This window comes from Phycodurus eques, chromosome 10, assembly GCF_024500275.1.
Source record: "Phycodurus eques isolate BA_2022a chromosome 10, UOR_Pequ_1.1, whole genome shotgun sequence".
Taxonomy (NCBI): Eukaryota; Metazoa; Chordata; class Actinopteri; order Syngnathiformes; family Syngnathidae; genus Phycodurus; species Phycodurus eques.
The window spans coordinates 1,926,646-1,953,916 of record NC_084534.1 but is presented as its reverse complement, the minus strand read 5'-3'; the positions used below and the strand labels follow the sequence as shown (position 1 = coordinate 1,953,916).

The 27,271-nt window shown below is 43.6% G+C and overlaps 1 protein-coding gene across 6 annotated transcripts in view; it reads right to left on the bottom strand.

Annotated features, from left to right (window-relative positions):
• The window catches only part of LOC133408831 (receptor-type tyrosine-protein phosphatase gamma-like), a 436,974-nt gene that overhangs the window by 118,883 nt on the left and 290,820 nt on the right, over positions 1-27,271 (bottom strand). For all 6 annotated transcript variants that reach the window (XR_009769331.1, XM_061688097.1, XM_061688098.1 and 3 more), the window contains exon 6: positions 12,363-12,429. Coding sequence is in view for 5 of the 6 variants with exons in the window: in XM_061688097.1 (XP_061544081.1) it covers positions 12,363-12,429 (67 nt within the window). In the remaining variant the exon portion in view is untranslated. The remainder of the gene's footprint in view (positions 1-12,362; positions 12,430-27,271) is intronic.

Genomic DNA, 27,271 nt, shown 5'->3' with positions numbered 1-27,271 from the left:
AGTGTAAAGACAGGCAATACAGGTACAACCCCAATTCCAATGAAGTTGGGACGTTGTGTGAAACATAAATAAAAACAGAATACAATGATTTGCAAATCATGTTCAACCTATATTTAATTGAATACACTACAAAGACAAGATATTTAATGTTCAAACTGATAAACTTTATTGTTTTTAGCAAATAATCAACTTTGAATTTTATGGATGCAACACGTTCCACAAAAAGCTGGGACAGGTGGGAAAAAAGACTGAGAAAGTTGAGGAATGCTCACCAAACACCTGTTTGGAAAATCCCACAGGTGAACAGGCTAATTGGGAACAGTTGGGTGCCATGATTGGGTAGAAAATGAGCTTCCCTGAATTGCTCAGTTATTCACAAGCAAAGATGGAGCGAGGTTCACCTCTTTGTGAACAAGTACGTGAGAAAATAGTCGAACAGTTTAAGGACAATGTTCCTCAATGTACAATTGCAAGGAATTTAGGGATTTCATCATCTACAGTCCATAATATCATCAAAAGGTTCAGAGAATCTGGAGAAATCATTGCATGTAAGCGGCAAGGCCGAAAACCAACATTGAATGCCTGTGAACGTCGATGCTTCAGGCGGCACTGCATCAAAAAACGACATCAATGTGTAAAGAATATCACCCCATGGGCTCAGGAACACTTTAGAAAACCAATGTCAGTAAATACATTTCGTCGCTACAGCCGTAAGTGCAACTTGAAACTCTACTATGGAAAGCAAAACCCATTTATACACCCAGAAATGGCTTCTCTGGGCCCGAGCTCATCTAAGATGGACTGATGTAAAGTGGAAAAGTGTTCTGTGGTCCGACGAGTCCACATTTAAAAAAATTTGGGGAAATTGTGGACGTCGCATCCTCCGGGCCAAAGAGGAAAATAACCATCTGGACTGTTATGGACGCAAGGTTCAAAAGCCAGCATCTGTGATGGTATGGGGCTGTGTTAGTGCCAATGGCATGGGTAACTTTCACATCTGTGAAGGTACCATTAATGCTGAATGGTACATACAGGTTGTGGAGAAACCTATGCTGCCATCCAAGCAACATCTTTTTCATGGATGCCCGTGCTTATTTCAGCAAGACAATGTCAAACCACATTCTGCACGTGTTACAACAGCGTGGCTTCGTAGTAAAAGAGTGCGGATACGAGACTGGCCTGCCCGCAGTCCAGACCTGTGTCCCATTTAAAATGTGTGGCGTATTATGAAGCATAAAATACGACAACGGAGACCCCGGACTGTTGAACAAGCTGAAGCTGTACATCAAGCAAGAACGGGAACGAATTCCACCTACAAAGCTTCAACAATAAGTGTCCTAAGTTCCCAAACATTTATGGAATATTGTTAAAAGAAAAGGTGATGTAACACAGTGGTAAACATGACCCTGTCCCATCTTTTTTGGAACCTGTTGCAGCTATAAAATTCTAAGTTAATTATTATTTGCTAAAACAATAAAGTTTATCTATTTGAACATTAAATATCTTGTCTTTGTAGGGTATTCAATTAAATATAGGATGAACATGATTTGCAAACTATTGTATTCTGTTTTTATTTATTCTTAACACAATGTTCCAACTTCATTGGAATTAGGGTTGTACATCACAATAAATTGTAATAGTGTGAAAAGCTTAAATTAGTTAGTTCAATTCAAAAAGTGAAACTCATTATCGAGACGCACTACACACACTCAGATTGAAATATTTCATGATTTTTTTAAATATGTATATTTTTTATGATTATAGTATATAGAAAAGAAAAATCCCAAATTTATCATCTCTAGATACTAGAATATTATGTAACAAACAATCAAGAAACGATGACAATTATTTTTAATATAGAAATAAGGAAGGAATTGGCCCTCTGAAAAGTATTTTCCCAAGTGTTGAATGAATCGATATGAGAACTGAAATAAATGGACTTTTCTACCATATTCTAATTTATTGAGATATACCTGCATACTGTAGTGATCGATCAACAGCCTGCATCCATCCATTTTCCTCCGCTTATCTGAGGTCAGATCACAGGGGCAGCAGCTTAAGGAGGGAAACCCACAACCCTCTCCCCAACCACTTCGTCCAGCTCTTCCAAGGGGATCCTGTGGCGTTCCCCGGCCAGCCGAGAAACATAGTCTCTCCAGCGTGTCCTGGGTTATCAAAGGGGAATCCTCCTGGTGGGATGTACCCGGAACACCTCACCAGGGAGGCGTTCAGGAGGTATCCCAACCAGATGCCCTAGCCACCTAATTTGGCTCCACTTGATGCGGAGGTGCAGCGGCTCAACTCTGAGCCCCTCCCGGATGACCGAGCTTTACACCCTATCTCTAAGGGTGAGGCCGAACACCCTGAGGAGGAAATTCATTCCGGCCGCTTGTATCCGTGATTTTGTTCTTTCGGTCATGACCCGCAGATCATGACCATAGGGGAGGGTAGGAATGTATACATTGACCGGGATATCAACAACTTTGCCTTTCAGCTCTGCTCCTTCTGATAGAAAGACCGATACAGAGTCTGCATCATTGCAGACGCTGCAGTGATCCACTTTTCGATCTCCCGCTCCATTCTTCCCCACTCGTGAAAAAGATCCCGAGATACTTGAATTCTTACATTTGGGGCAGGATCTCCTCCCTAATCCGGAGAAGGCACTCCACCCTTTTCCTACTGATGACCATGGCCTCAGATTTGGAGATGCTGATTTTCCTCCCAGGCGCTTCACACTCAGCTGCGAACCGTTCCAGCGAGAGTTGGAGATCACGGCTTAATAAAGCCATCAGAACCGCATAATCTGCATAAAGCAACAACGTGATACTGATGTCATCAAACCGAACCCCCTCAAAACCCTGGCTGCGCCTAGAAATTCTCTCCATAAAGGTAATGAACAGACTCGGTGTCAAAGGGCAGCCTTGGCGGAGTTCAACTCTCACTGGAAACAAATCTGACTTACTGTCAACAATGTGGCTCAAACACTGACATCAGTTATACAGGGACCAAACAGCCTCTATCAGGGTGTCCAGTACCCCGTACTCCTACAGCACCCCCCTAAACTCACCAAGGAACACGGTCCAACGCCTTCTCCAAGTCCACAAAACACATGTAGACTGGTTGGGCGAACTCCCATGCACTGGACCATGCTGAGAGTGTAGAGCTGGACCACTGTTCCACAGCCAAGATGAAAACCAAACTGTTCCTCCTAACAACCTAACAACAACCTGAAAATATATATAAATGACGTCATCGATTCGTCGATGTCCACTCAACTATCCATCACCTTAGCGTCGACTACAAAAAATCTGATGTCGTTCAACCCCTACTGGGTAGTAGTTAAGGTAATTACAGTATATGCCTTTCTTAAGAGCACATGACAGAGATGTGATTTCCTGCAAAAGTCTTGGGGCAGCGAAAAATAAGAACAAAAAAAAGTAACTGTAGTGAGAATCACGGTGAGAATCAAATTTCAGAATTGCTTTGGGCACCTTCATAGTTTAGGCAGCCGTGCCCAGCAGATCCTGCACGGTGACCCTGAGGTTCCAGGCCATATTATATTTTTCCCTTCAAGACTCTGCAGATACTGTATGGAGTCTATTATACACACCAAGTCAGATTTGTATGACTCAAAGTCTTGAACAAGCAAAACATATGGTAGTTTTAAAAGCAGAGTAGGTTCTCCATAGTAAGATACAACAATTTAAGGAACACAAGAACCAAGGACTCGTGCAATTACTTTGCTTAATTTGCATATGAAACAAAGTACCATTAAATGCCCTGGTTAGAATTTAGGACTTTGAAGTTATGAGTGGTAATCCAGTCCAAACGTAATGAGTTGTGCCTGGAGAGAACATGCAAGCCGTTTGCCGTGTGGCAGCTTGCTCATCACTGACATGCTCGTCATTCCATTTTATGGAATCCTTTTGTCTTATTTCCTGCCATGTTGCTAATTGAGCTTGAAACATTCAAAATACTGTATAAGTATTCCTAGGTTTCACCCTCGATCCCGGGCTTTCTTTATGGAGTTTGTATGTCCTCCCTGTGCTTGCATATGATACAGTACATTCTAAATTGCCCGCAGGTTTGAATAGTTGTCTCTATAGCAGAGGTTCTTAACCTGGGTTCGATCAAGCCCCAGGAGTTGAGTGAGTCTTAGGGGTTCGGTGGAGGACAAGACCTATGCAATATGGGTGTGCGTCTGTCTGTAAAAGCATTTTCATACTGCATTTAGTAGCACCATGCTGTTGACAAACCAATTCATTGTGTATGTACTGCCAAGTGAGGCTAAGGGTGGCCGTTTGCCATTACGGTGCCTTGAGTTGATAGCGGCGTCGCTGTGGCATCAGATGACACATCTAATAGGAAAGGGGTTGGCAGTGATTTCAGAGTGCTAACAGCAATACACAGACAAGAATAGAAGACGATGTAGATATGCGAGAATGGTGTAGCAGCCTGGTTAAGCGACGAACTTGGCGGCCACGTTGGTGGGTGCAACGTTCCCACAAAGGCAATGCATGGACTTAAATAAATATCAGATTGCTAATTTCTCAACCGATTTTCATGAGGTTCACGTTTTTTGCCAATGTCAAAGCATCTCCGATAGAAAAAAAATATAAATATTCTTTAAAAAATATCCTTACCTATGAAAGGGTATTCCCAGTTCCTTTGCTGTGATTGTACAGCATTGTGAGCAACCATATATGCAGCACAATGTGCATGCATCGTTCTGTAGTGGACATGCGCTATGCAAACTGAGGTGCCACAGGGACTCCCAAACCACTTCATAACCCCGCTGCCCTGCAGTGAGACGGCAACTAGGAGAATGCCTGGTGTACGTCAAGTGGACCTTAACCTAATTAGCAGCTTCCTGTCAAAGCTTGATTCCTGGCTCCTTCCCCGACCAAAAGGTTGATTAATATGATTTTAAAACCATTTGATCAAATTTGTCGACAAGATTCAGGCTGATGGGTGTGGTTTTCTCCAAGTCAGTAATCCCTCTTCCTACGCCCTGCCTCTGGGGTATTTAACTCTGAACTCACACCTTCCTCCTCTAGTCTTGTGTTTTTTTTCTCGCCTCTTGTCTTAATGGCAGAACAGCGGCCGGGGTGGCCTTCGGCCAACCCCCTCCCCCTTCTTTTGTTTCCATTGTCCTTGGGTGCCTCAGGGGGCCATGCGGCTTCGATTGCTTTCCCTAGCCACGATCGGTCGGCGGAGCCTCAGCGAGCAACTCCCGAGCAACTACCGGCATTTCTTTCTTTTACCATTAGTTATTTTCTTTTTGTAATTTGTAGTTGTAGCTGTGTGTTTCCTTAGATGTCATTAAATATACCATAAAATTCCACTCTTGGTTGTATTTTGTGTGTGTTCTGAGTTTAAGTAAACCTCTGTCATCTAAAACTCAGAATTTCATAAACGTGTAGCAACCTTCAGATTACGAGACTGATAAAAAGGTTTCTTGTCATTTCTCCTAAAGTTTATACTTGTGAGATGGTGCCCTTTCCGAGACATTAGTTTGATTTTAACAATTAAACTTAAAATTACGATAAACCAGAAGTAACACAAGCGTCGCTTCCGGCTTATTCTTTTCACCTAAATTAATTACATTTTTATTTGACCAAAATACGCTACAGTTGTTTTGGTTTTCATGCCATCCACAAACATGGAATGCGCTGACAATTTGCCCCTACTAGCTTACCATCGCCATAGGCACACAAGTCCAAGGGGCGTGTTGTATCTACCTGTCGTGAATATCTATGTCAGTAATAGACCAACAAGTGAGAAAAGCATCCATGCTACTTCGACAACTTCTAAATATGGAAAAGCTTGCACCCGATCTTAGCTAAGAATCATTTTTGAGGATTGTAGACAAAAAATGATGAGTGGCACTTGCCAAGGAGAACAGGAAAATTCACATTCATTTACAATAAATTTACATTGAATTCAATTATGTTTTTTTTTTGTGTGAAATTCATGTTTTGTTGGTTTTGTTCTTTGAACAGTGATTTTGTGTGCAACTGATCCGTTGTTCATTTTGGGCACAAATATATACCTGTGTTGAATATGAAATAAACATATTTTAATTTTCCAATTACGAAGGGTTCCATGAATGTACGTATGAAATGTTTGGGGTTCAGTATCTCCAACAAGGTTAAGAACCACTGTTCTAAACATAAATAGGCAATCCCAACTGTGGCAGTTAACCAGTTGATGACATAAACCCATTATTTTTTGAACGTGTACAGGGAATTATTTGGGTTTATACCTGTATGAACATGGGAGGTCACCTGAGAAAAATTTATTCTCGGACCCTTAACAACTGACACATAGCATGTTCCATTGCCCAAAGTAACAGGCTGAAAAAACTGGGCATGAGAGACATGTCCATGCGATGGACATGTCATCAGATTTGATTGAACACATAATTTTGTTATGGAAAGTCTTCCCCTTGAAATGGACTCAAAGGTTTGTGTTCATGCGGACAATGAATGTGGCTATCATTGCCAGCAGTCTCTCAAATATCTCCCGATGCGTTCTGGAGAAATTTGCAAAGGATGAGTGAACACCATCTTGAAAACTGGTGGCGAGATGAAAAATGCCCCTTGATCATCATGAGGGGCTTTATCCACAGAATCGCCTTTCTTATCACCCTTTCCTCTCCTTTTATTCTCAGCGGACAGATAAATATAGCTATTGCAGCCCCATGGGGGGCACACGCCAGTGCAATCTGTAGGCCGGTCCCAAGCCAGGATAAATTGGGAGGGTTGCGTCAGGAAGGGCATCCGTCTTAAAACTTTGCCATACAAATATGAGCGTTCATCTAAAGAATTCCATACCGGATCGGTCGTGGCCCGGGTTAGAAACCGCACCGTTAACCTGCAGAGCGACGGTGGAAATTCAGCTACTGTGAGTCGAAGACGAAGGAGAGGTGGAAAGCGGGTTCTTAGGCAGATAGAGAAGAGGAAAGCCTCGAACTGAATCTGGGGACTTTGGATGTTGGGACTATGACAGGAAAATCTCGGGAGTTGGTTGACATGATGATTCGGAGAAAGGTTTATATATTGTGTGTCCAGGAGAGCAGGTGGAAAGGGAGTAAGGCTAGAAGTTTAGGGGCAGGGTTTAAATTATTTTACCATGGTGTAGATGGGAAGAGAAATTGAGTAGGGGTTATTGTAAAAGAAGAAAAGAAGTGTTAGCTAAAAATGTCTTGGAGGTGAAAAGCGTATCAGATCGAGTGATGAGGCTGAAACTTGAAATTGAGAGTGTTATGTATAATGTGATTAGCGGGTATGCCCCACAGGTAGGATGTGACCTAGAGGTGAAAGAGAAATTCTGGAAGGCGCTAGACGAAGTAGTTCTGAGCATCCCAGACACAGAGAGAGTCGTGATTGGTGCAGATTGTAATGGACATGTTGGTGAAGGAATCGATCCAATCGAACATCAGAGATGTTCGATTGGATTAAAGTCCAGGCTCTGGCTGGGCTGCTCAAGGACATTCACAGGCTGCTCCTGAAGCCACTCCTTTGTTATCTTGGCTGTGTGCTTTGGGTCATTGCCGTGTTGGAAGGTGAATCTAGTCTAAGTTCTAGAGATAGATAAATCTATCTATCTACCGAGCTAGCTAGCTATCCTATGTATATGTGCATCCCAACATGCTTTGGGTGAGATGTGAATACAGTCTCATGACAGTCAGTCCAGCAGCTGAAAACTCCGACAGTATAATTTGTCACACTGCTGTGAGTAAAGTGTACAGCAAGTTTGATGGTGAGAGAGCTAAAATGTGTCATTTATGGCTAGCTGAAAGATAATGACAGAAACTCAGCTCGGATTGAACTGTTAGCTGTGAAAATAGGGTTTCATGGTTGCAAACAATCTGCTCTATTTTTGTGGGCAGCGCACCTGTGGCAAGACGCAAATGCCAGCGGATCTTGATTTTCTGATTTTAAGGATTGCTGCACATGTTTGCCAATTTGGCAGACCGGTCTGCACGAAGCACAGTGAGGGAGTGTCGTTGGAGGTGCACAATTTGGTGGCAGAAAGTTGATCTAAACTTACACCTGCTCAGACCACGTCTAAGGCTATGTTCATTGGATTTTTTTCCAATTCCAATTTTTTTTTATGGAGTCGTTTACATTATATAAACAAGGGCAACTTCTAATAAGGACGGAATGAGTCCGTGACTTCACACGCACAAAACCCGACGTCACTAGCGCATGTGCACAAACACGAGGCGCCATCTGTTTACTGAAGTAAATATAGTCCCGCATGTACATCTCATGATAAATTTGTGGCAGTTTCAAGGATTTTGTGCTTGAACTGACTGGTACCCCCCATATATTTATCAGTTGTCAAGCATCTTCTTTTCACCACTCCTTCGTCTTTTCCTGCTCCTTCGTCCGCCATTGCTTGTCATGTGTCTGTTTTGTCAATCGTGACGCTTTTCGCCTTAAATTGACTCGCAGGTCGGATAAGCGCAACCTGTGCATCCATATTGCACTTGCATCGGATACATATCCGATTTACAATCCACTTACGATAGAGGCCTTGGTCGGATTTGAAAATATCGTAATTGCACTGTTCACAATGAAATTAAAAAAATAAATACGTCACATTGGGCAAAAAAATCGGAATTGACTTGCAGTTTCCCCTTATTCTAAATCCTGGTGCAAGGTGGACCGCTGGTCTAACACGATTTTAGTGAATATGATCGGGGTGCAGGCAGACAGATACAAAGCTCTGCTGACATATTTAAGTTGCCAGCGGTTATCACCGTCATCATCATGATTCTTTATTTAACAAGTGTATCTGCTCACATTGTCTGTGCAGACAATGACAGTGACAATGTTTCACTCAGGCACGGATCGCTGCAATTATGCATCGTCCTCTTCTGCACAGAGAACGGTGCCATGACTCCGTTGAGACTGTCAGTTGTAACAAATTTAAAGGGAATGAAAGGAGCCGCTTTGATTGGCGGAGACTGAAATCAGCGGTAAACACCCCCACAGTGGCGCAGACCACCCACTCTGGGATCCAGCAGCCTGCGCTGGTCTACGAATCCGCACTGGATTCACGCTGTTCATGAAAATAGAGCCCTTTAACTTATGTTAACTGAGTTAATTACTGCGTAAATGTCAATGTTGTGGCAAGGGATTGTGCGGTATCTGTGTTGTTAGGTGTTCCAACAGTCTGCCATTAGACTGGTTTAACTCTCAATAGTAAATGGTCGTCCTGGCACTTATAATGTAAGTCCAATGGCCTTCCCAAAAAAAAGAAGACTCACTCTCTGCTTGGCTCCCTTTGGCTGTCATGTAGCTTGAAACCTTGTCTGTGCCTATATCAATTTTTAAGAATTGTTTATAAAAAGTATTATTGATGATTATAAACCCTCATGGATAAACTTTAACTTACACTGTGCTATATATTTTGTTTTACACACCACACAGAGAACAGACCACAAACATGGATGCATGGAAAGATAAAGGAGTGAGTACCTCTTGAACTGGGGTGTAGGCACTCAAAGTGTGACCTTCTGGTTCCAAAGCTGAAGTACATGCTGATGAGCTACTAGAGCCCAAGTGATTGATTTTGTCATTGGTTGTTGGACCTTAATACAGAATTGTAATTTTTACATTATTTTTAAGTTAAAATGGACTCCAACCTAACTTGTACAGGTTTAGCCCTATACCTTGTTTTAACTTGCTTCTTTGACAGTGCTACACAGAACTCCGCTGTCGCACAATTAAATTATTTTTTTTCTTTCAGTACCAAATAGTGTTTCCCCAATACTGGTGATAGCGAAAATTAATGAGTAATTGACGTCCCCCCTAAAGGCTTAGAATTGCCTATATATGTCACAAGATTATAGCAAATCATTACATTTGTTTAACTAAATCTCCTCAATTGACTTCAACATAAATATCACTTTAGCTTTAGCACAAAATAGCAAACAGGTGAGTTTTTGAGCGAATAACGCATGAACAGTGGACAGTAGGGAACGCTGTAATCCATCCATCCAATCAACTTTCAGAGCCTTAAGAGTGCGTTCTAATGCTGTCGCAGAAGCCTCAGCCTCCTCCTCAACTTCAAGTTGAACCTTCTTTGTTTTGTTCTTTTCTTATCAAGCAGCTGGAGGTATTCCAGATGTTTGTTTCCATGATGCCTTTAGTCAACATAGTGAATGTGGCTTTTCTTCCCTTCATTACCTCTGGTTCTCTCCAAAACCTCAACACATTATCAGTCTTTACATCTGCTTCAAAGCTCCTGCAAACCTTTGTAAATTTGTAAACAATGAACTACTTTCTTTACTGCCAAAGCTTTTCATAAGCCTGCTATGTAAATCAGCCTTTTCAGCAGACTGATTTCACAGGGATGGCACGGAGCGGCTCGCTGGCCATCTACTCAGAGGGCATTTGTTCCAGTGGGGTTTCATGTAAAATGTAACAAGGCATGAGATACAAAGACTTGCAGTGTGTGCCTGCTAGGCAAGATTTGGAACATGTTACAAGAGGGCTGTGAAAAATGGAACCACCCGCTGCGCCTCTGGGTAGAACTGGTGAAGGCAGAACAAACGAACCAACCCCCTTGTGGGGTGGGAGACAGCGCGGGCTTAATTGAGAACGAATGTTTTGTTGTTGTATAAATTAAGACGATATTGTATTTTATTCTTAGATAATTGATGAAGAAATTAATTCAGGTCCAAATATCATACACAGAAGCTTCATCAATGTTTTATTTGAGTACGCCAAAGCACTCAAAATTCAATCTAAAGCCATTCTGTTGAAGAAAAGCCCATTGTGGAACAAGACATCATTGCTTCAAGAACCAGATGTTGATTATGACAGAGATGCCTTTGCAGAAGAGACAGTAATTTTTGACTCGGAGAACACACATTTTTTTATATTGAGGTGTGGGGGAATTTATTGTATTGAGATACTGATGAATAAGCGAAAGACTAAAGGTGGTACTACTACTACTACTACTCAGGAGGTAGGGCGGGTTGTTCAGTGACCGAACGGTCACTGGTTCAAATCCTGGCTACGACTGTCTGCATGTTGAAGTGTCCTTGGGCAAGACACTGAACCCTAATTTGCTCCCAGTGGTCCTGGCAGCGCCTTGCATGGCAGCAGTCGCCCATTGGTGTGTGTGAGTGGTTGAATGTGAGGCTTTGTAAAGCGCTTTGGGCACTGTGATGGTATAGATAAAGTGCTATATAAGCGCAGTCCATTTACATTTGAAAATGGGAAATCTAATGTTCTCCTTAACATGAATGGCAGACCAGTACCACGTCATGTGCACCATCGTCTTTTTTCTTCTCTACTCACCATAAATTAGGATTGAAAAAAGTGTGGTTAAGCAGTCTTGCATCTCAGTTTCTGTGTCAAAATTAATATTTTGTGCAACTCTGGTTTACTGCGGAGACGGTCGCGAAGATGGAAGCAGGCAGTGGCATATGTGGCACAACTTGCTTTACCTCACCGATGCGTGGATGCAGAAGTGAAGCATTCAAGTGAAGACAGTGGTTGCAAAATGTCACGCCAAATTGAGAAGAGAGAGACAGAAAAGTGGCGAAAGTGTAGCATTTCATAGTGAAATGCAAGGTGATTACCCGTTCGTTGTAACACAGACCTTTCTCTCCGCTGAGTATGACGCCACGTTGCAGTTTAGTCACTATTTGACATATGGCCAATCTGATGATCTGTAAGTGGTAAAACTTTTAGTCTAGTGGGTGGAAAATGTGGCAAATGTGGCCAGAGAGGAATAAGAGTCAAATGGATCATCATCATGTACCCAAACAGAGGATGGTTTTGGTGAAGGTAGATAAATATATAAATAAGTAAATGAATACTTAAATAAATAAATAAATAAATATTTATTTCAATAAGTAAATAAATAAGTCTATGAATATTTTTCTCTCGCAAGGTGTCTTCATTTTAGTTTGAACTAACTGAACACTTCCAAAACTTGTAGTACTACACAGAATATTTGTTCTCGTCAGCTGGTCTAAGCTCATAAATGCACAGCCATTAACCTATTGTGTTAATATGTCACAAAATGCTAAAATGCTAGCCGTTTAAGTGAAGATGCACAAAGTCCCCGGGGTCTCCCCCCGGTGGGACGTGGGACATGCCCGGAACACCTCACCAGGGAGGCGTCCGAATCAGATGCCCCAGCCACCTCATCTGACTCCTCTCGATGTGGAGGAGCAGAGGCTCTACTCTGAGATCCTCCCGGATGACCGAGCTTCTCACCCTATCTCTAAGGGAGAGCCCGGACACCCTGCGGAGGAAACTCAAGCAGTCGTAATGAATCAGAATCGTTTATTACAAATATCGGCTGGACTGGAGCCTGGCACTGTCACTCACCATGATGGACCACACCCTTTAAGCCATGAATTATAGGTTCAACAGCAGGGTTGTCTTTTCCTCCAACCTGAAACACAACAAAAGATGGGCTGTAAAAACAGTGCTCATCAAATACTGTATATTGCAAATGTAATAATTTTGCCCTGCAAAGTAATATAGAGCGGACATCTTCAAATGATGAACGGCAGTCCGGGTCTGGATGATACAACCAGAAGATGCACAGCAATGATGCCGATAAATGCAACATGAAAAGTGCAGAATAATTAGGATGAGCAAACCGCAGGACTCACCAAGCTCTTGAAGACCCACTCCTACTGTGTGAAACCATAATAACCAGAGCCACAGCACATATTCACAGTCTTTAATTGGAGATTTATTGTTGTTGCGGAGGATAAAAATCTATACATCCATCCATTTTCAGAACTGTGAGGCAGATGTGCTAACCAGTCCCCCACTGTGCCGCCAGGCTGAAAATCAATACAACAAATATAACAGTGGTCTACATCCTTAAATGGCATAAACCGCATGAGTACAGTATGTCAGTACCTGAGATAACAAACCAAATGGCTGGTCCTTTGCCATGCGTTGGCTAAAATGCAAAAATAACCTCTACACAAATTGACACACTTTGCTGCATGTACTTTTTCAGAAGACATTTGAATGACATGCTGCTGAAATGGGATATAAATTGCTATCATTTAATACAGTGGGTACAGAAAGTATTCAGACCCCCTTAATTTTTTCAATCTTTGTTATATTGCAGCCATTTGCTAAAATCATTGAAGTTCAGTTTTTTCCCTCATTAATGTACATACAGCACCCCATATTGACAGAAAAAAACAGAATTGGGGCAGAGTTGGGGAAGGAAACAGGGGTGATGAAGAAGTAATGGGTAAGTTCAGCATCCTGATAAGGAACCCCGAGGGCCAGATGGAAAAAGGATGGAAATGGCTGTCGTGAACACTTTCTTCCAGAAGAGCCAGGAACATAGGGTGACCTCCAAGAGGGTAGGTAGAAGCACGCAGGTGGATTACATCTTGTGCAGACGATGTAATCTGAAGGAGGTTATTGACAATAAGATAGTGGCAGAGGAGAGTCTGGTGAGATAGAATAGGATGGTGGTGTGTAAGATTACTCTGGTGATGGGGAGGAAGTTTAAGAAGACAAAAGCGAGAACTATTGAGGAACAAAGTTGATGATCCACACAGTGAAGTTATGGGAAAGACTAGTGGAGGCTAGACTCAGGACAGAAGTGAGTATTTACAAGCAACAATATGGTTTCATGCCTAGAAAGAGTACCACAGATGCATTATTTGCCTTGAGGATGTTGATGGAGAAGTACACAGGTCAGAAGGTGCTACATTGTGTCTTTGTAGATCTAGAGAAAGCCTATGACAGAGTACCCCGAGAGGAACTGTGGTACTGCATGAGGAAGTCTGGAGTGGCAGAGAAGTATGTTGGAATTGTACATGTATGAGGGCAGCAGAACAGTGCTGAGGTGTGCTATAGATGTGACAGAGGGGTTTAAGTTGGAGGTGGGACTGCATCAGGGATCACCCCTGAGCCCCTTCCTGTTTGCAGTGGTGATGGATAGGCTAACAGATGAGGTTAGACTGGAGTCCCTGTGGACCATGATGCTCGCAGATGACATTGTTATTTGCAGTGAAAGCAGGAAGCAAGTGAAGGAACATTTACAATGGTAGAGGCATGCACCGGAAAGGAGAGGAATGAAGATTTGCCGAAGTAAGACAGAAAGTATGTTCATGAATGAGAGGGCTGGTGGGGGAAGAGTGAGGCTACAGGGAGAAGCGATAGCAAGGGTGGAGGACTTTAAATACTTGGGGTCAACCTTCCAGAGCAATCGTGAGTGTGGTCAGGAAGTGAAGAAATGAGTCCAAGCAGTTTGGAACGGGTGGCGGAAGGTGTCAGGTGTGTTATGTGACAGAAGAGTCTCTGCTAGGATGAAGAGCAAAGTTTATAAGAGAGTGGCGGGGCCAGCCATGATGTACGGATTAGACACAGTGGCACTGAAGAGCCAACAGGAAGCAGAGCTGGAGGTGGCAGAAATGAAGATGTTGAGGTTCTCTCTTGGAGTGACCAGGTTGGATAAAATTAGAAACGAGCTCATCAGAGGGATGGCGAATGTTAGATGTTTTGGAGACAAAGTTAGAGAAAGCAGACTTTGATGGTTTGGACACACCCAGACGAGAGAGAGTGAGTGAGTGTCTTGGTAGAAGGCTGATGAGGATGGAGCTGCCAAGCAAGAGAGCTAGACGAAGACCTTAGAGAAGGTTGATCGATGTAGAGAGGGAAGACATGAGGGAAGTTGGTATTCGAGAGGAGGATGCAGGAGATAGGCTTACATGGAAATGGATGACACGCTTGGCGACCCCGAACAGGACAAACCGAAAGGAAAAGATTTTCTATATTGTGAGATGGCAAGTAAGATGTACAGTTGGAAGACACACCAGATTCAGAGCACAGTGGTCTGTTTCTCTCTCTCTCTCTCTCTCTCTCTCTCTCTCTCTCTCTCTCTCTCTCTCTCTCTCTCTCTCTCTCTCTATATATATATATATATATATATATATATATATAGTAATTTTACTCGAACGATATTTGATAAAAGCAGCAACACAAAGCACACCAAGTGAGGAATAAAATAGTTATGTGTGGATAGTCCTCATCCTGATTGGCACACTAAAACGGTACAAAACAACTGGTCACTCAGCCAATTAATCAACATAACACTGCAATTGTTGCAAGTTCAACATTCTGTTCCTGACCAATGTCTAACAAATTAGCAAATTAGTCAAGCAATTCATATGAGGGAAATAATGCCTCAAACCAGCAGATGTATAATGCATTTGTGACAGATGCATTTGTAAAGTTGAGGAGAAATTGAACTTATGTAACAACCCCTCGCCATCCCGCATTATTACGATTCCCAGATACAACCCCAATTCCAATGAAGTTGCAACGTTGTGTTATAAATATAAACAGAATATAATGATTTGCAAATCATCTTCAACCTATATTTAATTGAGTACCCTACAAAGACAAGATATTTAATGATTGATTGATAAACTGATAAACTTTATTGTTTTTTGCAAATAATCATTAATTTATATCTAACAGTCCTTTAACAGTGCAATACAGTACGCGTCTAATACCGAATAAGAATAAATTGTAGGTATTCACAAAAAAGGTTTGTATGATATACTGTTTCTGTTGCTGCATTACACACACATTTATGGATGTCAAAGTGAAATTCTACAACTTCTTTGAAAACTGGAAAAGGGAAACAACAAATTCAAATGGATGATACAACCAGAAGATGCACAGCAATGATGTCGATAAATGCAACATGAAAAGTGCAGAATAATTAGGATGAGCAAACCGCAGGACTCACCAAGCTCTTGAAGACCCACTCCTACTGTGTGAAACCATAATAACCAGAGCCACAGCACATATTCACAGTCTTTAATTGGAGATTTATTGTTGTTGCGGAGGATAAAAATGTATACATCCATCCATTTTCAGAACTGTGAGGCAGATGTGCTAACCAGTCCCCCACTGTGCCGCCAGGCTGAAAATCAATACAACAAATATAACAGTGGTCTTCATCCTTAAATGCCATAAACCGCATGAGTACAGTATGTCAGTACCTGAGATAACAAACCAAATGGCTGGTCCTTTGCCATGCGTTGGCTAAAATGCAAAAATAACCTCTACACAAATTGACACACTTTGCTGCATGTACATTTTCAGAAGACATTTGAATGACATGCTGCTGAAATGGGATATAAATTGCTATCATTTAATACAGTGGGTACAGAAAGTATTCAGACCCCCTTAATTTTTTCAATCTTTGTTATATTGCAGCCATTTGCTAAAATCATTGAAGTTCAGTTTTTTCCCTCATTAATGTACATACAGCACCCCATATTGACAGAAAAAAACAGAATTTTTGACATTTTTGCAGATTTATTAAAAAAGAAAAACTTAAATATCACACAGCCATCAGTATTGAGACCCTTTGCTCAGTATTTACAGTTGGGCATAAACGTATTTCGTCAGCCACCAATTGTACAAGTTCTCCCACTTAAAAAGATGAGAGAGGCCTGTAATTTTCATCAAAGGTATACCTCACCCATGAGAGACAAAATGAGAACAAAAAAATCCAGAAAATCACATTGTCTGATTTTTAAAGAATTTATTAGTAAATTATGGTGGAAGTATTTGGTCAATAACAAAAGTTAATCTCAATACTTTGTTATATACCCTTTGCTGGCAATGACAGAGGGCAAATGTTTTCTGAAAAGTCTTCACAAGGTTTTCACACACTTGCTGGTATTTTGGCCCATTCCTCCATGCAGATCTCCTCTATAGTGGCTGTCGCTGGGCAACACAGACTTTCAACTCTCCAAAGATTTTCTGTGGGGTTGAGATCTGGAGACTGGCGAGGCCACTCCAGGACCTTGAAATGCTTCTTACGAAGATACTCCTTCGTTGCCCAGTGTTTGGGATCACTGTCATGCTGAAAGACCCAGCTATGTTTCATCTTCAATGCCTTTGCTGACGGAAGGAGGTTTTCACTCAAAATTTCATGATACATGGCTCCATTCATTCGTTCCTTTTCATGGATCAGTCGTCCTGGACCCTTTGGAGAAAAACAACCCCAAAGGATGATGTTTCCACCCCCATGCTTCACAGGAGGTATGGTGTTCTTTGGATGCAACTCAGCACCTCCAAACACGACAAGTTGAGTTTTTGCCAAAAAGTTCTATTTTGGTTTCATCTGACCATATTAAATTCTCCCAATCCTCTTCTGGATCATCCAAATGCTCTCTAGCAAACTTCAGACGGGCCTGGACATGTACTGGCTTCAGCATGGGGACACGTATGGCACTGCAGGATTTGAGTCCCTGGCGGCTGTTATACTAACCATAGAATAGAATGCACGTTATGAATTGTTGTATTAACCATACAATGGAAATCTTATGTATATAAAAGTATTCACAGATTTAGTATTCAGTATGAGATTGCTTACACTAGTGGCCCCACAGTCACCTTGAAACATTTTAGCTTGTGCAATATGCTTGCACTGTGTGTGTTTGGACAAGTTGTTTACAGGACCTTGCAAAAGAGGAAATCTGCGGAATGTTCTAGTTGAAAGCGACAGGAAAACGAGTCATCCACCAGGAGAAGCCGGGAAGACAGCAGGTCAGGATGACCGGGAGCCAACTGAGACAAGCCAGCTGTGAGAAGGAACACCGCCCTCCCTGTACTTGTGTTGTAATATACAAATTGTGGGGTGACCAGGGAAAGATGCGCCATTTTCTCTCTACCTCTAACGCAGACGCTCGGCTCGGCCCTAGAGAAGAGAGAAAACGCCGAGAATTCTGTCAACATATGTTGCTGAGGTCTTGACAATTATAAAGGGCTCAAAATTCTATCTGTGTGAGTTTCTTGATTGGTTTTACTTTTCCTGCAAGATGGCGCCTACCCGTGTGGTCGCCTCGGTTACGCGCTCGCTATTATTGTTTTTGTGTTTTTCGTTCGTCTTTGGAGACATTACACGACTCACTTACACAAGGGGAGACTTGCTAAGCATCAAGGAGGCTACTCCGGACTTTCTTTCACCAACTTTCGCAAATCCTCTCAGTTTTTTCCTCTGAGTTCAATCACCGGAGCAGCGACCGCGGTCTTTGGCGCATGGAGGCGGAGGCAACGCCACAGGGGGAAGTTAGCCGGCATCCAGGTGAAACTCCACGAGAGAGGATACAGACTGGCGTTTCCGTCCATCCACCTCGCGAATCTACGCTCCCTACCCAACAAAATGGACGAGCTTCATCTTCTGATAAAGACCAGTAAAGACGCCATGTGCTTTACGGAGACTTGGCTTTGTGACGCTGTACCAGATGGCGCACAGGGAAGACCGCGACATGGAATCATTGGGGAGAACAAAAGGATATGCTTCTATATAAACGAAAAATGGTGTACACACGTCACGGAGCTCAGCACACACTGCAGCCCGCATTTGGAGTCGCTGTTTTTGAACTGTAAGCCATTCTACTCGCCTCGCGAGTTCGCACCATTCATTCTGGCTGGTGTCTACCTTCCGCCTCAAGCTAACACGAACGCCGCACTGCTAATGCTCGCCGAACAAGTAAACAAAACAAAAAAAACCTGGACTCACCCCTCATTATTCTCGGGGACTTTAACAAAGCTAAACTCAACCACGAAATCCCTAAATACAAGCAGCCCATTGACTATCCTACCAGGAAAAATAACATTTCAGACCACTATACGACACTAAATAACGCATACCGTGCCAAACCTCGTGCAGCCCTAGGCTTGTCTGATCACTGCTTAATTCACTTAATACCAACATACAGACAATAACTTAAATGCGCGAAGCCTACAGTGAAAACAGTGAAAAAGTGGATAAAGCAATGAAGCAAGGATGGAACTTCAAAGCTGTTGAGACTGCACAGACTGTAGTGTCTTTGAAAATTCAGCTGGCAGCATGGATGAATATACGGACACTGTCACATCCTACATCAGTTTCTGTGAAGAAGTTTGTGTACCAACAAAGTCATCTCGCACATTCAATAACAACAAGCCGTGGTTCACTGCCAAACTTAAGCAACTTCGCCAAGCTAAGGAGGACGCATATCAAAGCGGGGACAGGGCCCTGTATAATCGAGCTGACTAAAGAAATTAACACTGCAAAGAGGAACTATGCAGCAAAGTTGCAAAAACAGTTTAGCGCTAACAACTCTAAATCAGTCTGGCATGCACTCCCATCGCTGACAAATTACAAGCGATGATCCCCCCAAGCTGAGAACAATAGTACACTAGCCAACGACTTTAATACCTTCTACTGCAGATTTGAAAAGGACACTTTCAACATCAACTCCATCATCAAAAAGGCCCAGCAGAGGATGCACTTCCTGCGGCTTCTGAGAAAGCATGGCCTGCCACAGGAGCTGCTGAAGCAGTTCTACACAGCGGTCATCAAATCGGTCCTGTGTTCTTCCATCACAGTTTGGTTTGGTGCTGCTACAAAAAAGGACAAACTCCGACTGCAACGGACAATCAAAACTGCTGAAAGGATTGTCGGAGGAGGCATCAACCAGGACAGTCCCACAACATCCAGAGCCTTTAGGAAAATTCAAAAGTCTGATGATACGACCACAAAGTCTATCATCGAACTGCGACCGTGTGTGTCACACCCTTATGCTTGAACATGGTATTTGTTATGGACAATTCGTGATGAGCACAGAAGTCCAATAACAGAACACCGCTCGGGCTCTGATCGGGGGGGCGTTCCCCCCAATCACACACCTCCAGGTCTCACTGTCATTGCCCATGTGTGCATAGAAGTCCCCCAGCAGAACGATGGTGTCCCCAGCGGGAGTGCTCTACAGCACCCCCTCCAAGGACTCCAAAAAGGTGCATAGGCACAAACAACAGGTAGCCTACCTCCCGAAGGTGGAGGTAGGCTACCCTCTCATCCACCAGGGTGAACCTCAACGGCGCCGAGCGGGGGGGCAATAAATATACCCACACCTGCACGGCACCTCTCAGTGTGGGAAACTCCAGAGTGGAAGAGAGTCCAACCCCTCTCGAGAGGACTGGTACCAGAACCTTCTCGACCTCACACACCAGCTCGGGCTCCTTCCCTGCCAGAAAGGTGACATTCCACGTCCCGATTCATAGGGGTTTTTGGAGCCATGCTTTGTCTGGTCCCTTACCTAGGACCTGTTTACCATGGGTGACCATACCATACCATATATATATATATATATATAGTAATTTTACTCGAACGATATTTGATAAAGGCAGCAACACAAAGCACACCAAGTGAGGAATAAAATAGTTATGTGTGGATAGTCCTCATCCTGATTGGCACACTAAAACGGTACAAAACAACTGGTCACTCAGCCAATTAATCAACATAACACTGCAATTGTTGCAAGTTCAACATTCTGTTCCTGACCAATGTCTAACAAATTAGCAAATTAGCCAAGCAATTCATATGAGGGAAATAATGCCTCAAACCAGCAGATGTATAATGCATTTGTGACAGATGCATTTGTAAAGTTGAGGAGAAATTGAACTTACGTAACAACCCCTCGCCATCCCGCATTATTACGATTCCCAGATACAACCCCAATTCCAATGAAGTTGCAACGTTGTGTTATAAATATAAACAGAATATAATGATTTGCAAATCATCTTCAACCTATATTTAATTGAGTACACTACAAAGACAAGATATTTAATGATTGATTGATAAACTGATAAACTTTATTGTTTTTTGCAAATAATCATTAATTTAGAATTTTATGGCTACAACACATCCCAAAAAAGCTGGGACAGGGTGATGTTTACCACTGTGTTACATAAACTTTTCTTTTAACAACATTCAATAAACATTTGGGAACTGAGGACACTAATTGTCGAAGCTTTGGAGGTGGAATTATTTCCCTTTCTTGCTTGATGTACAGCTTCAGCTGTTCAACAGTCCGGGGTCTCCGTTGTCGTATTTTATGCTTCATAATGCGCCACACATTTTCAATGGGAGACAGGTCTGGACTACAGGCAGGCCAGTCAAGTACCCGCACTCTTTTACCACGAAGCCACGCTGTTGTAACACGATCAAAATGTGGTTTGGCATTGTCTTATTGAAATAAGCAGGGGCGTTCATGAAAAAGATGTTGCTTGGATGGCAGCATATGTTTCTCCAAAACCTGTATGTACCTTTCAATATTAATGGCAGATGTGTAAGTTACCCATGCCATTGGCACTAACACATCCCACTACCATCACAGATGCTGGCTTTTGAACTTTGCATCCATAACAGTCCGGATGGTTCTTTTCCTCTTTGGCCCGGAGGACACAACGTCCACAATTTCCAAAAACAATTTGAAATGTGGACTCGTTGAAACACAGAACACTTCTCCACTTTGCATCAGTCCATCTTAGAGGAGCTTGGGCCCAGAGAAGCCAGCGGCGTTTTTGGGTGTTGATAAATGGCTTTTGTTTTGCATAGTAGAGTTTCAAGTTGCACTTACAGATGTAGCGCCGAACTGTATTTACTGACATTGGTTTTCTGAAGTGTTCCTGAGCCCATGTGTTGATATCCTTTACACATTGATGCCAGTTTTTGATTCAGTGCCGCATGAGGGATCGAAGGTCATGGGCATTCAATGTTGGTTTTCGGCCTTGCCGCTTACATGCAGCGATTTCTCCAGATTCTCCGAACCTTTTGATGATATTATGGACCGTAGATGATGAAATCTCTAAATTCCTTGCAATTGTACATTGAGGAACATTGCCCTTAAACTGTTCGACTATTTTCTCACACACTTGTTCACAAAGAGGTGACCCTCACCCCATCTTTGCTTGTGAATGACTGAGCAATTCAGGGAACCTCCTTTTATCCCCAATCATGGCACCCACCTGTTCCCAATTAGCCTGGTCACCTGTGGGATGTTTCAAATAGATCTTTGATGAGTATTCCTCAACTTTCTCAGTCTTTTTTGCCACCTGTCCCAGATTTTTTGGAAAATTGTGCAGCCATTAGATTCTAAGTGAATGATTATGTGCTAAAAACAATAAAGTTTATCAGTTTGAACATTAACTATCTTGTCTTTGTCGTGTATTCAATTAAATATAGGTTGAACGTAATTTGCAAATCATTGTATTCTGTTTTCATTTATGTTTAACACAACGTCCCAACTTCATTGGAATTGGGGTTGTAGTTTCTAACCAGGACACGCCCTGCTCCAATATTACTGGCTCCAGGACACGCCACGCTGCACTATGATTGGCTGTTGTATCCCTGTGGAACACACCCTATTGCTTCTAGAGAGGAAAATGTGACTGGAGTGTGGCGGTGTCAATATGATTCCCATTAACCCTCACCCACCCTCACCTTAACAGATCCTAAACCACTTAAAACCCGAACCCTAGCCCAAAACCTAACCATAACAAACTTTGTTTTTATTCTGTGCAAATGTGACGTTTGGATGGCCATGTCGTTACATCTGCGTAGCCTGCCCTTTCCGCGACACAGGAGCCAATCATGTTGCATTGGGGCATGTCCAGCCTAGAAACTATGTGGGAATCCTAGTAACACCGCCATCCCCCTTCCAATACAATTACTCCCGAGAACATATTGCGTATCACTGAAAGAGAGAGGAGAGTGTTATGGTAAAATGACAAAATGTAGTCTACATACTCTTTTATTGTATTGTCCCACAGTTTACTTCTATAGTTCTTTGTTGTTGTGTGACTTTTTAGCTAAATTGTTTCTTGGTCCTTTCCGTCATACTGTCTCGGTGGCTTTACCAACCTCCCTTTTCTCTCAAGGACAAGATAACTGTATGAATAGGTCTTTCTTTCTTCTTTCCTCATTCCCCTCACATTTTTCAGTTTAATTAGGCATTGCTTTCCCATATGTGGCTCAGAGACGGCCAGAGACGCGAGCACGTATAACCGGTCTTGACTGTCTCTCTCTCTTTGCAAAGATTTTGTTCTTTTTTTTTGTAATAAAACCCCACAAAAGACAAACTTCTTTCCTGATTTAATTTCCAAAACAAGAGGAGAAGCACATGAAGAAACCCATCTACAGCCAGTAGGTACTGTTCTGCCTCTGATAGGAAGACCATTTACTGTGACTGAGAATTCCTGTTTGAAGTCAGTGAATATTTAAAGTTAATTCAATTCTGTTAGGGTGCTGTCCCCTTTGAGATAGATAGGGTAGTCGATCATGTTATGCTATCAGAACCTGGAAGTTGCGCTGCCATTAGGACGTTGTTTCGTGCCTTCCTTCAGTCCTGTTTGTGATCTTTGCAAAATAACTAGATACCATACATATTGTGCAGCTGTGGCATCATTGGTATTGGAACTTTCTTGAAGTTTAATATTTTCATAATCTCTCACTTTAGTTATGAAACGTTTGTGCAATGAGACATTAGACGAACAATGTAAGTGGGTGACGTCTTGCTGTCTAACATTATTGTGACTTACTGTTCATTTGTTGCTATACGCTGCCATTTAGTGGCCATTTTGTGCCACTTTTCTTTCCATACAAATACAGTATAATGGTCTGTCATGGTTCAAAAGGCGTTCTGCTGTTTGTAATAAATACAATTTAGAACTTAGTGAATTACACTGTTAAGTTACTTTGATGTTCAATAATTATTGTTATAATTGTTTCGTAATTAGGTTTATGAGATCATTTAACTCATACAACTGATCATAAGGTATTTGTTTTGTACTTGTCAGTTTCACCCTTTCAATTGTCAATAAACCTGGAGTCAACTGGTCAGGCTGGTGTCCACAGTCTTGATGAGCAGAAGGTGTTGAGCTTACTGCCTTTGTTTCCAGTGAACATGACCTGACCTCAAAAATACTCTACTCGCGGACCAAACTCTGACACTGGTCGTACAGGGACCGAACAGCCCATATCAGGGGATTCGGTACCCATACTCCCGAAGCACCCCCCACAGGACTCCCCGAGGGACACAGTCGAATGCCTTCTCCAAGTCCACGAAACACTGTGGACTCCTCCTGAATCTGAGATTCGACTTACCGCTGGGCCCTCCTCGACAGCACCCCTGAATAGACCTTACCAGGGAGGCTGAGGAGTGTGATCCCCCTGTAATTGGAAAACATACTCAGGTACCTGGTGACTTCGGTACCCCATACTCCCGAAGCAACCCCAAGGACACGGTCGAACGCCTTCTCCAAACCCACAAAACACAAGACCTGGTCTGGCGCCCACCCATGCACCCTCGAGGACCCTACTTAGGGCCTTGAGCTGGTCCACTGTTCCACGGCCATGACGAAAACCACAGTGTTCCTCCTGAATCCGAGATTCGACTTCCCGACGGACCCTCCTCTCCATCACCACTGAATAGACCTTACCACGGAGGTTGGGGAGAGTGATCCCCCTGTAGTTGGAACACACCCTCCGGTCCTCCTTTTTAAAAAGGGGGAACACCCCACCAGACTGCCAATCCAGAGGCATTCTCCCCGATGTCCACGCGATGTTGCAGAGGCATGTCAAACAGGACAGCCCCACATAGGGCAGCCCCTCCTCCACCGAGGAGCTTTTTAATGACCTCGTAGACCTCAACCCCAGAGATGGGAGAGCCCGCCTCAGAGACACCAGACTCTGCTTCATCATGGGAAGGTGTGTCGGTGGAATTGAGGATGTCTTCGAAGTATTCTCCCACCGACTCACAATGTCCCGAGTCGAGGTCAGCAGTGCCCCATCCTCACTATACACAGTGTTGATGGTGCACTGATTCCCCCTCCAGAGACGCCGAATGGTGAAAATAATTTCCTCGAAGCTGTCCGGAAGTCTTTCTCCATGGCCTCACCAAACCTCTCCCATGCCCGAGTTTATGCTTCAGCAAACACCAAAGCTGCATTCTCATTGGCCAGCCGCTCCAGCTGCCTCAGGAGTCCCACAGGCCAAAAAGGCCTGATAGGCCGTCCACCGTGCCACAAATCAGTTATTTATTAGTTTATTCATTCATCTTCCGTACCGTTTATCCTCGGGTCGCGGGCGTGCTGCAGCCTATCTCAGATGACTCTAGGACTCCTTCTTCAATTTGACGGCATCCCTCACTGTTGGTGTCCACCAATGGGTTCGCAGATTGTTGCCACGACCACCTTACGGCCACAGCTCTGGTCGGCCACCTCAGCAATGGACTCAACGTCCTCCGCCTCCCCCGGAACATGAGAAAAGTTCTGTCGGAGGTGGGAGTTGAAACTCCTTCTGACGGGATTCTGCCAGACGTTGCCAGCAGACACTCACAATAGGTTTGGGCCTGCTACGTCGGACTGGCATCTTCCCACACCATGGGACCCAACTCACCACCAGGTGGTGCTCAGTTGACAGCTGCGCCCCTCTCTTCACCCGAGTGTCCAAAACATGCGGCCGCAAGTTTGATGACATGACCACAAAGTCGATCATTGAACTGCAACCTAGGGTGTCCTGGTGCCAAGTGCACGTGTGGACACCCTTATGCTTGAACATGGTGTTCGTTATGGACAATCCGTGATGAGCACAGAAGTCCAAAAACAGAACACCGCTTAGTTTCTGATCGGGGGGCGTGTTCTTCCCAATCACGCCCTTACAGGTCTCACTGTCATTGCCCACATGAGCATTGAAGTCCCACGGCAGAACGATGGAGTCCTTTCGGGCTCTCCTTGGGTGCAGGCCCTGCCACCGGGCGCTCGCCTTTGAGCCCCACCTCCAGGGCTGGCTCCAGTGGGGACCCTGGTGACCCGCGTCCGGGCAGGAGAAGCCTCAATCCATTAATATTTTTCATCATAGGGGTCTTTTAGCCATGCTTTGTCTGGCCCCTCACCTAGGACGTGTTTGCCATGGGTGACCTTACCAGGGGCGTGAAACCCCAGACAACTTAGCTTCTTGGATCATTGGGACACACAAACCCCTCCACCACGATAAGGTGATGGCTTCCAAGAGGGGCTTTTACACAAATAGTAAGGTAGTACTAGGATACATCACGAACGGGACCAGACGCTTCTATGTATATGATCCCCTCCAAAACTATGCGAACGCCAAGGTCAATTCCTTTGTTTTTGTTGTTGTTCTGCCCTGGGGAGGTTGGCAAATCATACTGTCTGGCAATTTAAAGAAAAATGCATCCAAACTCACCGGCACGGTGGAGCCTGGTGAGCACATCTGCCTCACAGTTCTGGGGACCGGGGTTCAAATCCTGGCCCCGCCTATGTGGAGTTTGCATGTTCTCCCCGTGCCTGGGCGGGTTTTCTCCGGGCGCTCCAAAAACATGCGTGGTGGGTTGATTGAGGAGTCTAAATTTCCCGTAGGTGTGAATGTGAGTGTGAATGGTTGTGTGTTTCTATGTGCCCTGCGATTGGCTGCGACCGGTTTAGGGTGTACCCCACCCTCCGCCCGAAGACAGCTGGGATTGGCTCCAGCAGCCCGCGACCCTAGTGAGGATAAGCGGTAATGAAAATGGATGGATGGATGCATCCGAACTCATCAGAAGAAGCTTCACCATGCAACAAGACAATGACCCAAAACACACTGTCAATACAACAAAGGACTTCATCAGGGGGGAAAAGTGGATGGTCTTAGACTGGCCAAGTCAATCACCAGACCTTAACCCAATAGAGCATGCATTTTACCTCCTGAAAAGGAAACTGAAGTGAGAAATCCCCAGAGACAAACAAGGCCTGGAAGGTCTGGAAAAGCATTTAAAATGAAGAATGCAAAGTCTGGTGAAGTCAATGTGTCGCAGGCATGATGCAGTTATTGCAAGTAAGGGTTTTACCACCAAATATTAAATGGTATTCACTTTAAGTTAATTTAATAATGTCCGTTCCAGTACTTTTACTCATTTGAAAAGTATGTGGCTTCAACCAAAAGGTTTTTTGTCCTGAGTTGTTTAACACATCGAGATGTAAATACCATAAAATGAGAGCTGGAATTCTGAACTTTTGTTTTATATTCATCTTTTGATCTGAAACCCTTCACTCTACAACACAAAACAAAGGACTTGACCTTGCCTTTCGCATACTTTTGGAGGGGACTGTACGTTAGTAACCGAGTCCTACGGATAAGGAGGTCCTCTCACCCTGAGCAGTGGCAGCATGTAACTACGGTACTGAATCCTCCAGCTATCCCCACATGGTCCGTTACTGCTGTGCGTCTCCCAGATACCAGCTGGCTGTGTGGACCTTCGCTCCTGAAACAGCCCCTGAAGGGCCAGCCTGAAGAATACACTTACGAGCTGGTGAACCCTGCATCACACCCAGACATCGGTCTCCTGGTTTTCACAATGACCATAGCCATGTCGACCAAGCAAGTAGTGTTATAGCGCCTCTCTAAGTTT